Raw genomic sequence first — 16,358 nt, forward strand, 5'->3', positions numbered from 1 at the left:
GTCTGTAAACTACTTTTTAAAATGCATAGTAATAAGATAGTGTAAAATAATTCACTGGTATTCAAGCTAGTTAGCACTGGGTAATATTACTATTCGGATACCCGAATAAATAAAATACGCAATAATTTTTACATTAGTATAAATTGTAAAAAAAGAGGGAAAAAGTATTTTTTTCATCTGCTCAATAACTCACCGGAAAAAGACGACAAGAGGGAAGAATAACTTCCGCTCGTGTCTGCAGCCTCGTCTCTTTAAACATTTCTGTTAACAATTTCTTAAAAGACTTTTTGTTCGCAGCTCGTAACCGTGTGTAATGATGTGTTTACAGACCCGTGATTCTGCACAGTCCGTGGAATAAGTGTGTCAGTGGGCTGGAACACGACCTGAGTGAGGCGGCTTCGTGTATAGACGATCTGTGCAGCAGTCCGTGCGGAGCAGAGTAACTGTCGGGGAAGATTCCCGGGTCCGTGAGTGAATCCGGGAAAGTTTTACACACGGACATGGCGTCAGGCCTGTGTTCTGCTGCCGTGTTGGCTCTGTTTGTGATCCTGTCCCCTTGTGTATCCGGTAAGTTTAATTATGTTCATCCTTAAACGGCCGCTGTGTTTTCTTGTAGCCGCTGACCATCAAGCAGTCTGTGATGTTACTTCAGACCACGTTTAGGGCGAAGTCAGTGACGTAGCGTCTAATTATCCGAAAACTTTTCATTTTTATGACAGGCCATAAAACTCATCAAGACATGTTTTCTTTTGTTTTTTTTAAGTTACAGCTTGTGTTTTAAACCTTTTAATAACACTGTAGGATTAGTTTGTTACAGACCCATAAAAAAAGAAATGAAAGTCATTTAAAAATAATATACAATCAGTCAGTGTCAGTGGCTATTTTCACATGTTTTAGGTTATAGTTTTTATCCACTATATTCTGGTCACTCGAGCTGCCCGCTAATTAACAAGAAACGCGTGAACGATCATTTAGCAGCAGTACAAACTACATCCTTCAGAGTGACCACCAAGTGGAAGCAGCAGGGTTTCAAACTCAGGGCTGAGCATAGATAAGTGTGTGAAAACATCACCTCTGTACAGCGTAGTACACTTTCAAGAGCTACAGTGACAGTGAATCACCAATTCCCTAAAAGTCAAAATGTTGCAGTGCTGAAAAGTTAATTTTAATAACTAATTGATTGACCTGAAATGAGCTAACTTTTGCTGCCCCTCTCTGATTTTCTCGGTCTGCTCTGTTACAGCAGGGGACGACTGCCTGGCCTACAGTGGTAAGGAAGCCCAGGAATGCCATAGAGGCTTTTGCTGTGGGGACTGCAACAGCAGATATTGTTGTTTAGATCCGTCAAAACGCTTTGATGAAGAAGAGTGGTATGTTTTCATTTTCAATCTGCAATCCACAAAAAAACCTGCATTTAGCTAGTTTGTGTAAAATGAACAATTTCCTATTTTAGAAAGTGATTTCTTTTTAAGTCTCTCTTTTCTCCCAGTATAAATGTGTTTAAGGCCACATTTAAGCTGTTAAAAAACAGGACACAATGTCTTCCTGCGCACGGCCATCAGCATAAAGCCAAAGTGCACTAGACTGAAACGAAGGCCTTCATTCACATAACATTCATCAGTGTGCTGCTTTGCTTACTCGCTGGAGGACTGACAGGGTATCTGGGTAGAAAAAGGGCTTTTGCATGGTGTGTGCTGGTTGTTGGAAGATAACACACCTACACCTGTTTTTCAGTCAGTGTTGCAAAAAACGTAGCAGACACAACTATAGCATGAGGAGTTGTTGCATAGTTGGAAGTTTTGAAAATCGACAGTAAACAGACCGTAGCCTAGCTGTAATACTTTGTTTTATTTTTGTTTTTTTCCTATTTTGTTTTGGGCATAATCCCTACTTTGCTTCTTTTTCAGCAGCAAAGATCCTGAAAAAAATTTTCAGGATCAGTTAACTGCTTTCAACAACAAAACATTACTCATTCTCATTGTTGGCATGAGCATCATCCCCTTTGTATTCCTCATCTTCTGCTGCTGCGTCTGCCCCAGCTGCTGCCTGTACAAGCTGTGCAACAAACGTGGTAAGTATTACTAGAACTAGTACTTTAATTTGGGTGATGCTTTTTTGACTGTACTCTGTTGTGAGCAAAGACAACTTTCGTCATTCGTGTGAAACTTCTGGAAGGCACCTTTACATTTACTACAGTTGGTGCATTGTAATGTAAAGTTATTGCAGTCAAAAAATATTGGCAGTTACAGATACATGAACAGATTCTCACACGCTTTCTCTGATGACGGATTTTACTTTACTCAAACCTCAGCGGACACAAAGTATAGTCAAGGCTTTAGATATAGATCTGAAGGCTGTTGTTTTGTGCCTTTTGGCATTTACAGAATATTTCAAGCTCTCAAAACACAATTTTCATGCATTGATGCCTTAAACTTAAGAGTAGGCACTGTGGCATGACGGAGTTTAAGGCACCTCATTTGTTTCTATAGTGGCTAAAAGATAAAACCCTATGAAAATGCGAATTAAACGTTCATCAGTAGCTGTTGACTTTCTTTTTTTTTTTCTTCTCGATGTCTTTTATCAGAGATGAAAAAGTCCACAAAGACAATAATGTGATTATCTTTACTCACTGGTAGGGCTGCAACTAACGATTATTTTCATACTCGACTAATCTTAATTCCTTCGATTAGTTGACGAGTCAATGATTATTTAAACAAATCTCTGCTTCCTGTCGGCAAAACTTCTCATTCTAGTCTTCAGTAACTCAGCTGCTGAAACCTGTGAAACGTATCCGTCTTCTAGAACAAACCTGTTAGTCAACTAGAAAAGACGGCTGAGTTCCTCTGAATAGAGCCATATTCACAGTAAGTCGGAGCCTTGCAGGACAAAACATGTCAAACACTGAAAAAGATTAGTGATGCTGGATTTCACCTCCTGCCTGTGTGATGCAATATGCAAAAACCTAAAGTGCCCGGCTCAGTCAAATGAATGAAGTACTTGGAACACTTCATGTGAACAAGGACCTACAGTATTAGTGTGAGTCTGACATTTGGGTGATTTCTCATACATTGCAGTGATTGACTGGTGAGTTGGAGCATTTGTCTGAGACCATGAGGGCCTCGTTTGTAGACTGTTGGCTCACCTACCACATGACTTTTATTACCTCAGCAGTTTGGTCTGACAAGAAACAAAACAACTGAGATACAGAGCCTCCCCTGACCTAATGTTTCAGAATCACTGCAGTATTGGAGGCTTTGTAAACTTTTCAGCTCCTCATTGGTGTTTGATTAGGATTAGGTTACTCACTACAGCCTGTACATACTTATAGTTATAGAATATTCACAACATACTTCATACCGTGTACATTATAACATACCATAATAGACCCATTTCTGTAATATACTCACATATCTATATTATTGCTAATATATATTGTAATATATCTATATCACTAAAGCACTTCTGGATGGATGCAACTGCATTTCGTTGCCCTGTACCTGTGCATGTGCAATGACAATAAAGTTGAATTCTATTCTATTCTATTCTTTTGCCTTCCATTGGTGTTCTTGGTGAGCGTATATGCCACAGGGCAATGAGTCAACACGTCATCAGCGATAATTGGTGTTTAGAGTTTGTGCCTAAGTTTGATGCTGGTGTGATTTTTGGGGTCATGTCTTTACTTGATTTTTGCTTCTGCTTACTCTGAGTGCTTTAAATTCCTTGAGCTCAGCCGTATCAATTTTTCAAATACCAACTTTAAGGCGCTCAGAAACAGCTGTGTGGGGCTTTGAACTCTAGCATCTTTATTTTGTTTTTTGTTTTTTTCTCAAATGACATGAAAAGATCAGAGCCAGCAGTTAACTGATCCTACTGAGTATTGTCTCTGTAGCCAGAGAATCATTGTCAATATTTCAAACCTGTTAGACACAGCATAGCTGTAATTAGAGCTGGGCGATAGAACGATAACGATATGTATCGCGATATAACTTTTACTCGATAGAGAAATTAAGCTATCGCGATAGACCTCGCCGCTCTTGTCCTCTTAAAAAAAAAAAAAAAAAAAAAAAAAAAGGTCAGCCGATCCAAATTAAGTAGCGCAGAGCCGAACCAATCACAGCCGCAGCGTCACGTCGCGTGACTTGTTACGTACAGCACAAGTGCCAAGCCGCACATGTGTTTGTTTGGGAAGCAGCCAGCGGGTAATGGAGCCAGCGCTAATGGAGGAAATGAGTGTGCCGACTGGAAAAATCAACCGAGCGTGACCGAAGAGAAAACGGATGATGGTTCCAATGCCGGAGAGATTGTCGAACGGAAGAGCCAAAGAAGTTCCGTAGTGTGAAGGTATTTCGGCTATTTCAAGTCTGACAAAAAACAGTAGCGTGCACTGTAAATTGTGCCGAAAGCAAGTCTGGAAATACAATAAACTGGTGCATGCGTCACACTGTGCGCCACGTTATTGTTTCGGTGAAATGAATTTCTACAATACTGTTACTGTTAATTCTTCTCTCTGCAGTGTTTAAATGCTTACATATACACACAGTTACTGTCCCTCCAAACATACGACTCTGTTCTGCTTCTATGCCCCAGCTTTGTTTACTTTTTCCCACCGAGGCTTCTAGACTTCTGATTGGCCAACATTTCTGCACGGTTAGGAATCTAGCGCCACCTGCTGCTTTGGCATGTTCATAGCAGCGTTTTCCTTCATTTCTGCCTTTATGTGTGGACGGGATTATTTTTTAAAACGAAAACGGAAAATCTCCGTTTTCAAAAATACCCGTGTACGTGTGGACGTAGCCTCAGTCTCTGACTGGAAGCGCTAATTCATCATTCGGCTTTTGTCAGACTAAAGTAACTGTTAAAACTGTTTGAAAAGCTAAGCTATACAACAAGGAGAGATTGAGAATTTCCTTTTAGTTCTCAGTTTATTTGATATTGACAAAAGTTAGTCAGTTTTGTCTGTTCTTCTGTAACACAAACTAAGATTTATATTTAGAATTAATATTTTGTTTCTAAGTGGAATTGACAATTTAGTCTGTTTCATTTGTTCTATTTTGAAACTTAAACGCTTTAGCGGCTGCTTTTTGTGTAGTTTGCAATATTTGCCTTTATTTATCTGAAAAAGTCTCATGTTCCTTAAGTACATCTACCCTGTTGAACTTATTATGGGAAATAAATATTTAAATAAAAACAAGCTGCTGATTATTTCACATTTTACTTGTGAGCAACGGCACATTTAAATCTTACAAATATAGTTATTTGGCTTATATCGTGATAGATATCGTTATCGCCTGAAATGAAAAAAACATATCGTGATATGAAAAAATCTCATATCGCCCAGCTCTAGCTGTAATGATTCTATTATCCCCAGTCAGCCGATATTTACGAGGAGCAATAATAGTAGCAATAATGCTAATAGCAATAAGGATTATGTAATGCTGGATAAAATGCAGACTAAGATTTTATAGATTTTAATAATGAACGGGAATTTTGTTTGTTTTTTTACAGTTGTTATTTTCAGTAGGAATTTGAATACCATGTACTGTGCAAGGAAGCCTTGTGTTTTCATCACTTTGTCAATTCTTGACAGTAATGAAATTGCAAAACCCCTAAGGCTGCACAATTATAGCCAAAATGCTAATCCTTATCATTTTGCCCAATCTTAGGATTACTATTATCACGATTAGTCAATATAAACTAAATTAGGCCTTAAAATATTCATAATAAATTTAGAGACATCACATAACACAGATTTCATGTGCATGTCATGCTGTGATCCTGCTACTTTGCAAATATGTGTGCCGTAATAAAGCTGTTACTCATCATTCATTTAAATTCAGTGCCTCTCTTTGAGCAAAAAAATTACGTCAGTTTAAAGAAAATTGTACAAAAACTTAATGCAAAATTACATCAACACAGCCCTGCTTTCCCCATTGTGCTATATTCTTCTTAAATAAAACTTAATTGCAGACAAATAAGATATTTATTCATTTCCTAAAAGTAAAATATAAATTCTTTCACTCCATTCTTGGCATCTGCGTGATGGAAACTCATAGCAAAGTACTCAACCGATCTTAGAGCTTAATCTCTTTCCCCTTGGATGCTTTGCATATAGTGCCCGCATTGGCACTTTGGAAAGGTTATTCCCATGTAGGGCTGCTCGATTATGGCAAAAATGATAATCACGATTATTTTCACTGAAATTGAGATCACGATTATTTGACGATATTTATTTAACCCTTTAAGACCTAAATGGTAAATGGCCTGTATTTATATAGCGCTTTACTAGTCCCTAAGGACCCCAAAGCGCTTTACATATCCAGTCATCCACCCATTCACACACACATTCACACACTGGTGATGGCAAGCTACATTGTAGCCACAGCCACCCTGGGGCGCACTGACAGAGGCGAGGCTGCCTGACACTGGCGCCACCGGGCCCTCTGACCACCACCAGTAGGCAACGGGTACTATAGAACCAAGTCCACCAGAGCTTATATTATTTTTTTTACATGCTGTAGTGCCATTTGTGGGAGCATTTCAAGTTGCTATACATCAATACAACTGTTATAGCCCATATTTTAATAATATGTATGCATTAAGTCCATAGTAATTACATAAATTGCAAAAAAGTGCAATAAACTACAAAAAAAATTGAAAATCGCTTTTGTTTTGTTTACATATATTTCTACTTGGAGAAATTTAAGAGGTTTATCCCTCAAAACTTTAAATACAATAAAGTTGCAAAAAATAGTTTACAACAACAGGAAATTTATTTTGAGTGTCTTCATAGTTTTATTTTGGAGATACAGTTTTTATATACTGCAGGAAAAACAAAAAACAATCCTGTGATGCAAATTTGCAAAGAAAACAGCAAGTGCATCATTTCACTGTGGGAAGTGTTACGAACAGCTGATGGATCGGCAAAGCCTGTTTCTGGAATATTATGTTTTTGTTCCTGCAAGCGCTTTTTATGCAATTTTTGCAAAGCTTTATGTGGAACGAAACCGTGACCGAGGACAAGCTGATGGCATCAGATGTAAGTACAACTCCTCCGGTTTCATATGCAAAACAAATTATTGCGCTAGCTTACACGGTTCAGGTTCTACAGGGATTTAAAAATAGTTACACAACACGAAGCGTGCTGCTCTGACCGGCTTTAAAGGGTTAACAATGACTTTAAAAAATAATATAAAATAGTGTGCAACACCACTGAAGTTTTTTTACCTCTCTTTTCAACCAACAGCAGTCACTCTCTCCTCTCCAATAACTCAGGGATAGCTCAGTAGGTAAAGTGGTCGCCCCATGATCGGAAGGTCGGCGGTTCGAATCCACTTAACGGCTACCCTGAGGTACCCCTGAGCAAGGTACCGTCCCTACACACTGCTCCCCGGGCGCCTGCTTAGTGGGCTGCCCACTGCTTCACTGAGTGAATGGGTCAAATGCAGAGAAAAACAAGTAATTTCCCCATGGGGATCAATAAAGTATCCAAAGAAAAGAATTTCTGCTTAGCTTTCCGAGCTTCCCTCGGGTCCTCTTAATCAGCGGTCTCCAACCTTTTTTGCGCCACGGACCGGTTTATGCCCGACAATATTTTCACGGACCGGCCTTTAAGGTGTCGCGGATAAATGAGGGAGGGGCTAATAATCGGCTCAGTCATTCTTAATGATCGTTGAAAGCCCAGATCGTAATCGTGATTAAAATTCGATTAATTGAGCAGCCCTATTCCCATGGATGTTTTATTCCTGCATGGCTCTTTAAAGACGTTTTCCCTTCTATTGGAACTCAGTCCTTGCTATTATAAATAGCAGTATTACTTCCAGTGTGGTTCCTGATGGTTTTAAACATGCAATTGTAAACCCTTTATTAACAAAAACCTGGCGCTGACCCCTCATTTCAAAAGTTCCATTCTTCTCAAAGTTATTGGAAAAAATAGTTTTTATCCATCTGAATATAGATACTAACGGTATGATGGAAGTTTTTCAGTCTGGTTTTAAACAGCTACACTCCACTGAAACAGCACTTTTACGTGTTTTTCTTTTTAGCTACTGATTGTGGAATTTCGGTCATCCTCGTGCTTTTAGATCTTACTGCAGCGTTTGATACTGTTGACCACAATATTCTTATCTCCCATGTGGAACACCTGGTTGGCATCAAAGGTGCTGCACTGAATTGGCTTCATTCATATTAGAGTCGCAGAACTTTCAGTGTTAATGTTGAAAAAGTCCACCTCAGCCCCATTTTCTTGTGAGGTGCCCCAGGGCTTAATCCTTGGCCCTCTTCTTTTTTCATTATAGGCTATTATGGGCAAACTTTCTGTTTTTAAATGTGCTATATTACCTAAAGCCTTAATTACTTACCTTGGCCAAATGAGATTGTGCTTCTTTGTGAGCTCTAGCGATACCACGAAGAGCTGTACAGGTTCGCTTTTATGTACATCTGAGTTGATGTTGGGTGATTAACCTTAGCAACAATTGCATTTTTTTTACTTCACCTTGCAGGTGTGTTTTCAGGTGGTTGAATAAGTTCGCTGTGCTGCTTTGTGGTCCTGACACAAATCTACAGCACTCTTCGCAGATGATTTCTTCTTGGTTAACATGATTGTTCTAAATCCAAAACAGCAGACCTGCTTTTGGAAGCAAGCTCGCTTTCTGCTGCTCCAGACATTTGATTTTTGTTTTGACCGTCTGTTGCCTGTCTTTGATGTAGTGTTACTCCTCCGGGCTACGATGCAGTGAACAGCTGTGATTGGCGCACAGGCGTAAGGTGTAGCGCTGGGATTTTGGAGTGCTCAATTTGCTTTGCGATCTGTTGGAGAAGCATGCATTTTCAATGTCATTCAAATAATTCTACATTCCTAATCTCCACCCCTGCCCATCAAATGATTGCTGAATTTGCTTTTTTTGGTCCCTTCTACTTGGGACAAAATTTCTTTTTTATTTAAATAAGCAGGCTGTGCCTTTCCTGTGCTTGCCTGTAGTTTCTAGTGTTGTTTTTACGATGTACATGAAATGTGATCGGTGCAAAGAATCTGCAGATCTACCTCTGAGCAGTAAACACTTAGGTTGCTGTGAGGATTTCTTGTTGCTTGGTTGTGACCAGCCCTATTAATAGGCTGTTGTTTTAAACATGTTAGTCAAAAACAGCTGAAAAACAGCTCAGATGTATGTGCAACCTACAATCACAGGTCCATCTACTTCTCAGGTTCAGAGCGTATCAGCATGTTCGGTGGCCTCCAAAGTTTATTCATCGCTAATGTTTGACTCATAAATGCATAATTGTCCTCACACATGAATGTTTAACTCTGAGTCTCTAGACTTTTATAAATAGACAATGTCTTAATCTTAATTTAACCCCCTTAGTGCTGGTTAGATCCCATGTGTTCATTTAACATGTACATATAGTGTTTATGTTTTTAAATCATTACTACTTGTTAGTTTTGTGTAAATGTGTTCATGTGACATGATAAAGAATGGGTTACTGTACATAACGTAATGTAATTACATGGAAATGCGTGACATGATTAAATTATGTTCAACCAACAGTTTGTCGTGTCAAATAAACACATTTCTATTTTGCAAACTGGTACTTTAGCTGACTGTTGTCAGTATTTACAGTCAACCATTTTTACATTTCCGACTTCCTGTCAGTTTGGTCAGCTCGTAAATGTTTTGCCGTTAGGGGAAGTCCTTCTGGCAGAGAGGCTACAATAAAGTGAGGAACACAATGTGGCATCTTTGGCTTAAGCCGCTGCATGATGGGATCAAATCCAGGAATGTCAGAGCTCCACCCTGTGTGACTCATTGTTTCCATGACAACCCCACGTCATTTACAGGAAGTGGTTGTGATGACACCCACTGTTTAAAGACACCTTGTTTTCCACAAGTTTTCTTTTTTCCTGTTCTAAGCAGTGCCTTTTCATTTTCACTGTACTTACGCAGAGATCAGTTTACACTCTGACGATGATAAAAATCTCTCAAAGAGTTTCTTTGAGTCTCTGTAAACTTCAAAAGTGTAAATCTGTGTATATTCAATAAGCAAACGACATCATGTTTAGTTTCTTTGATGCAGACCTTAAGGAGAGGATGATAAATTATGTATCTTAACTCAAAGTGCACCATTTGCTCTTCTCCTTCCTTAAAAATTTATTTTTGAATCTTTATTAGAATATTACCTATAAATGACAATACACATTAAAGGTGTTTTGGATAATATGTAGCATGTTTCTCCATTTCTAACTTTTTGTTACTTATTTGCTTACACCTGTGATAGAGGCCACTACCCAGGTCACAATGGTCAGCAACACTCCTCAGCATCCAACGGCAGCACCTGGGCCCCCTGAATCCTACCAGGAAATGCCCCACCATCTACCCCAGCCTGGCTACCCAGCTCAGCCCATCCTCACACCGCCCTACCATGGACAGTCATTCACAGTTGGACCACCGCCATCTTATCAGGAAGCCAGTGAGTGTGGTTTATGATTTGCCTTGAGCTCTATTCCAGGAAGCAGGTTTAGCTAAGAAGTCTGAGTTTGTTAACTGCGAGCTGAGAGAAACTCCTGTTTTCTGTTAGTTACTGGGAACAGACCCTGAGCTTCTCTCTGACTCCTCCCGTCCTGCTGGACCTGAACCACTTGTGTGACACACTGAGTCATTTTCTTATTCATAAAGTCGCTGTCAGCGTTCACAGCGTGGAAGTGTACATTTTTACAGAAACTAAAACGCTATGGGATGTTTTGGTATTTTGTGTAATTAACGTGAGAGCTTTGACAGCCATGAATAAGTGATGACAGCAATTACATCACTGTTTTATGATCAGCTCAGAATAAAATCTATATAGTCTATAACTTGGCCAGTAATGTTTTCAGACTGTCAGCCAGTTTCCTTGCAAAAGCTAAGACTTTTCTTATAACATGTTTGTCTCTACTGATGTGATTTTACATTCATTAAAGACTCAGAAAGCTGCCTTGCTTTTTTCAGTTCAATGTGATAGTGCTATGGCTGTAAGAGCCATTATCTATCAGTGAAGACTGAAATCAGATTATAACAGATTAAACTGGGGAACATTTTTTCTGAGAATCTCATTATGCATTTCTATCCAGTAATGGCAGAAACACAAAAAAGGAAAAGAAAAAAGAAAGAAATGTTTAGAGAATAATTATTCAAACAACAAAATGGTCATAACCTGCTGTGAAGGCAGGTTTTCATTTAATAAACTGACCTGAAGGTGGAGTCTGTTGCTGTCTGGGTAACTAATATCACAGATCCATCAGTAAACTGTGTCTAATGAGTTTCTGTAGATTTTTATCATCAGTTCCTGGTTCCTACATTTTGTCCCTGTCAGGTTACAGCTGAATAATTAGAAAAGATTGATTTAAAAATCAAATGCAACATTTGGATTCCAGCTTTCCAGCAGACATTAAAAGTGATGATGAAAGAGGGACGATCAATATCCTGCTCAGCACTGAGTGGTCTTCATATTTCTCATGCTCTTTATTTACCTGTTGCCATGGTGAATCGTGATGCCACAACTCCATTGATCATGGCTTTCTTTCTTTACTAATGCAGATGCTTAACTCTGGGTGAATATACTCAAGGTTGATTGAACTAAATCTGATCAGCTGTTCTGAAACAGGAAACTCAGAGTTATCTCAAAGTGAATCAACTCAGTTTATTTTTAAACTTAGTTTTTTGTAAATGCTTCCTGGAAAAGAGGCCCGTATTTAACTAAAGAGAATATATTTGTTTGCAGAACCAGGTGAAAGGTAGGCTTTGAAACCCAAAACTGCGCATCTGTGGAAATATTAATAGTAGGGCTGCCACAAACGATTATTTTGATAGTCGACTAGTCACAGATTATTTTTGCGATTAGTCGACTAATCAGATCATCATCCATTGGACGCACAGCTTATTGCACCAGCAGCATCTGATCTGCTCTTATATAACTATCATTAGCTTACAGCTTTAAGTGTTTAAGGTCTGTGCTAACTAAAAATAAAGACAAGATGATAGTTTATTAAATTTTAATGAAATTTGCAGATTGTTTCGGTGAAGTTTAATAAACTCCTTGCTATCTAAAATATAACGGGACACCGGAGTATATTCTCGAGCATCTCACACTTCTGATAATCAGTTGTCTTCTTAATGTTTATTCAGCTGTGTAAAAACTTTTTGGCTGAGAAACTTTAAGCTCAGCCAAACCGATTTACTCAGGAACAAATAAAATACTAAAAAAAAAAGCCAAACAATAACATTTTGAAGTTATCTAAGTGACTTGTATATGTTTAACCTGAGTAGCGAAAGATGGCAGTGGGTTTGAAAACGATCTGCCGGGAGTCCGGTGTTCTCACGGCTCTAGTGAGCCTGTAACCCCGGCTAGCTATCGAGCTAGTGGGTAACAGACGTCTCCGAAAACGTCGGAGCGCTTTTGAAAATATGTGGTGTCTTGATAAACTGAGCAGATATTTGAGGTTTACACAGCTACATTCTCGCCTGAAAATATGCTAAACGTTTATTTTGTGACCCAGAAATAATAATAAGAGTAATATTAAAACTAACTAGCTGCCGCCATTGTTGGAAACTGAGCTGGGCTGCGCTATGAATTCTGGGACACAGCTTCTTCTTCTTCTTCTTCTTCGGGGTTTAACGGCAGCTGGCATCCTTGTAGATGCAGTGCTGCCATCTTCTGTTTCAGTCCGTTATTACACTCTTAAACCCTACTACTTATTCCTGCGTCTTTTGGGATCTTACAGAGCTTCAAACGACGCGTCGACTATTAAATCAGTCGTTGACGATTTTGATAGTCAACGTAATCGTGGTAGCCCTAATTAATTTGAAGCTCCTGACTCGGGGGGGGGGGGGGGGGGAAGGAGCTTCAATGTACAAAATATTTCTACAGAAGTTCATTTAGCCTCTGAGGCAGAAGCTTGTTTCTGTGAGTCATGTTGTGTAAAATACTGCGACTGGCTAAAGTAAAGGTGATGAATCTGCGTCATCAAAATATACAATATATATACAGAAAAAAATATACACAGTAAATAAACACAAATAAACACATCCATTACTGCCAGAGACTTTTTTTAATATAATATTTCTTCTTATGCTACAGAACTTCAGCTGTGGTTACTTTTTTAGTGCTGTCTGCATGTTCAGTCTCATGTAAGCTCTTTTTTCACTTTCCAGTCAGTCCTGCCTATCCTCCGATGCCTTATGGCCAGGCTGCGTTCATGCCCCGGCAGCCAGCATACCCCCAGCCACCGTGCCCCCAGCCGAAGCCCAGTGCTCCACCTGCAACTCCAGACTTTCTTGCTCAGCCTGCATATAATCCAGGTTTTGCTTCATCACCACACTAGGCTGGATCGTGGACATCAGTACAGCCCCAGGAAGTGCTTTGAGCCTTTTTCCCTGTACTCGCATGTAAGTCACGTTACATGGGAACAAAGTGCAATATTTATCATTTCAGGAATACATATATATTAGTTTAGCCTTAATGTTGCTTTCACTGATATATGGCAGTGACCTGTGTCATGTAACTTCATGCTCATATCAAGCTTGGTGGTCTCCCCTCTTTTAAACTTGGATAGTGTTACTGAGTCCATGTTATGATTTCCTCTACAGAACTGTGCTAAGTGATAACAGATATTGATTTTTTTTTTTCCTTTGTGCTTTTGTGTAAAGCAATTTTTCCGGCTTATCTCACTATTTAAATTCTATTATGGAAAATGCAGTGCCTTTAGACAACTATTGTGATTTCCTGCAAATATGACTTTCTTTGATGATTTAATTGACTAGTTTTACATTGAGAAGTTTGAATTGTTAATTTGCTGACTCTGTCTTTTCCCGAGTGTTCCGTTTCCTGTTCTAAAACACTCTCTAAATCTTTTAGCGATGTTCCAGTAATGATTCAGTTTTACATAAAGTCCCAGCTTTGTTAAAAACAGGACTGAGCCAAAATGCACTGCGAGGTTTACCAAAGGAGTCTTTTATGTTCAGTGAACTAAACATCAACTTGATTGACGCGTGTTAAATATGAGAAAGACTTGTGCCTACAAAAAGCATGCATGGAACTTAAAAGAAAAATATTTTAAAGCATTTTATTCTATTTATTGATCCATTTGAGTCACAAAATGTTGTCACATTTACTCGGCTATCTTAATAACAGCTTCACTCAAATGAGCCTTGATGTTTTGCAGCGTGCAGTTTTTTTAAAATGCTGCCATCGAACCTGTTAAATGTTATTAGAACACGAATATTTCTTTTTTTTGTTGTTATTGTTTAAAGTGCCCCGTACGAGTGAGGGTTTGTTCGTGTGTTGTTTCACTGTTGTTATGGAAAAAGAGCCATCACTTCCGCTTTCTGTTGACTGAAGTTACTTGAACATCATTTACAGATGTGACCTTTTTCTTGTGCATCTGCTGACCCAGCAGTACAGTCACAAACTCGTGTGCCAGTTTACATTTTGATGTTCTGTGAAAATCTCATCATCTTTCTTTGTTTAGACTCTTACATTTCAGTGTCGCTTCTCTGTAGACACCATCTGCCAGTTAATGAAAGGGATGCAAGGTCACATGTTTGTAGTTTAGACCATTGATGTAAGAAGTATTTTAATCCAAAAACACTTTGTAGTATGCTTTCCTTTTGTCTAAACTGTGTATGTAGGAATACTGTTTATTTGTTTTTTTATATATTTTTGGTTAGTCATATTTCAATTTTGTGGAGAAAAAATACTTTATTGTGATGTTCATTAAAGTGTATGTTTTCTTTTTTCCTCAGTTTTTGGTTCTTGAATATTATTAATGATGGTCATACTGCAGTGTGTTTATTCATAATGCAATACATGAATGATAGCAGATGAATTAGGATGTTAATGTGTGCATGAACTACACACATTTCTCCCACTGCATCTCTAAGAGAAAAAAACGGTAATGGAAAGTGTTTCTCTCTCGCTCTCTCGCTGTCTCCCTTTTTCTTGTCGATATTTCCTGTGTATTTTTCTGGTTTTGAGGATTTTTCTTTTCTATTGCTGATGCTTGAATATACAGTGGAACCCCGACTTACGAAATTAATTCGTTCCCGAGGGTCTTTCGTGAGTCGAACATTTTCGTAAGTCGAAGCACCCATCGCGCGTTTTGAGTGAGGCGATGCTGAACGATAGGCTATAGGCTAATTGCTAACTAGTACAACAATATGTCGTTCAAGTGGAACAGCGAAGTGCAAGTACGGAAGCCAAGGGGTTGTCACATGATTCGGAAGGCATTGTGGGCATTGTAGGCTCAGCCAATCAGATCCAGTGGATTTCGTTACGCGGGCATTTTGCCGTAACACGGGCAGAAATATTGCCGTTCAGAGCCTTCGTAACTTGAATTTTTCGTGAAACGGGGTATTCGTAAGTCGTGGTTCCACTGTACTTTTAATTGCATTTAATACATGTTTGTTTTTTTCTTTGTACAGTGGCGTTTTGGACAGAGTGATTTCCAGAGACGATGCATTTTTAAAAACATTTTAAAATGTTTTAGTGTACATATTTAATCCATTCATTCTACGTACTTATTGTAAAAACTCCCACTGCTAAATTTATCCAGAGAAAGAATTATCTCAAAGGTTTTAAGGCTTAAACAAGCTTTATTTGTATAAGAAATTACATTTTTGTAGTTTGTAGCCTTCCTCTTGTGGATCTACTGGTGCGTGATGTAAGTGCATGTTTCAACATAAGCATATCAGTAAGTCAACATTTGCTTGTGTAGCTAGGTGGAGAAATGATGGGTAGATGATTCTCCTGTCCACTAGTGGGCGATAGCATGCTTTGAGCATCTTCTGTGGTTAGTAGCTGAAGGGGGACAAAAAGGACAAATACCTGGACAGGAAACAGGAAGTCCTTTTTTTTTTTTTTTTTTTTTATTAGTAAAATTAACATACAAACAAAATGCACCATATATTACACATTCAGAGAATAGACATTCCTTACATATTAGCAACTTTCATATATAGGAAAAACAAAATATAAAGATGGGGTCACATAATTTAACAGATTATTAACTCACTAAATCAAAATCTTCCACAAAGGAAACAAAAAGAGCAGCCTTTTTCTTTTTAATTAAAGTCAAAGATTTAACCAACAGGTTTAAGTCGTTTTTTCCAGTAAGCTAGTGTTGGTTTGGTCTTAAAAAAAAAACAACATTTATGTATAAATTGCTTGCACAAGATTAATAACACATTGACACCATAATTAGCTTTCTTTTCTTTCAAAAACACTCCAAACATTACCATATTTAAGGTAAATGGGGGTAATTTGAATCCCACTGGAATAAAGCCAGGTATGAAAATCCAACCAAAAAATTTGTTTAAAATTGCACAAAAATAATA

General features: G+C 38.5%; 1 protein-coding gene across 2 annotated transcripts; it reads left to right on the top strand.

Moving 5' to 3' along the window:
* Positions 1-265: 265 nt before the first annotated feature.
* On the top strand, positions 266-14,767 carry LOC309706980 (protein shisa-4-like). Of its 2 annotated transcripts, none has more exons than XM_082534038.1 (5): positions 266-567; positions 1,244-1,370; positions 1,908-2,071; positions 10,270-10,461; positions 13,179-14,767. In XM_082534038.1, the coding sequence occupies exons 1-5, from the start codon at positions 501-503 to the stop codon at positions 13,346-13,348; spliced, it is 720 nt and encodes a 239-aa protein (XP_082390164.1). In that variant the 5' UTR covers positions 266-500; the 3' UTR covers positions 13,349-14,767. The 2 variants fall into 2 exon arrangements, with proteins under 2 accessions (XP_082390164.1, XP_082390165.1); XM_082534039.1 differs by having other exon boundaries at positions 267-567; positions 1,911-2,071.
* The last annotated feature ends 1,591 nt before the right edge of the window (positions 14,768-16,358 follow it).

Source organism: Aulonocara stuartgranti (genome assembly GCF_965226115.1).
Source record: "Aulonocara stuartgranti genome assembly, chromosome: 5".
Taxonomy (NCBI): Eukaryota; Metazoa; Chordata; class Actinopteri; order Cichliformes; family Cichlidae; genus Aulonocara; species Aulonocara stuartgranti.

Coding starts and splice junctions, on each gene's coding strand:
- LOC309706980 (XM_082534038.1), top strand. CDS start 501: ATGGCGTCAGGCCTGTGTTCTGCTGCCGTGTTGGCTCTGTTTGTGATC. Junction 568..1,243: donor CCTGTCCCCTTGTGTATCCG/GTAAGTTTAATT, acceptor GCTCTGTTACAG/CAGGGGACGACTGCCTGGCC. Junction 10,462..13,178: donor GCCATCTTATCAGGAAGCCA/GTGAGTGTGGTT, acceptor TTCACTTTCCAG/TCAGTCCTGCCTATCCTCCG.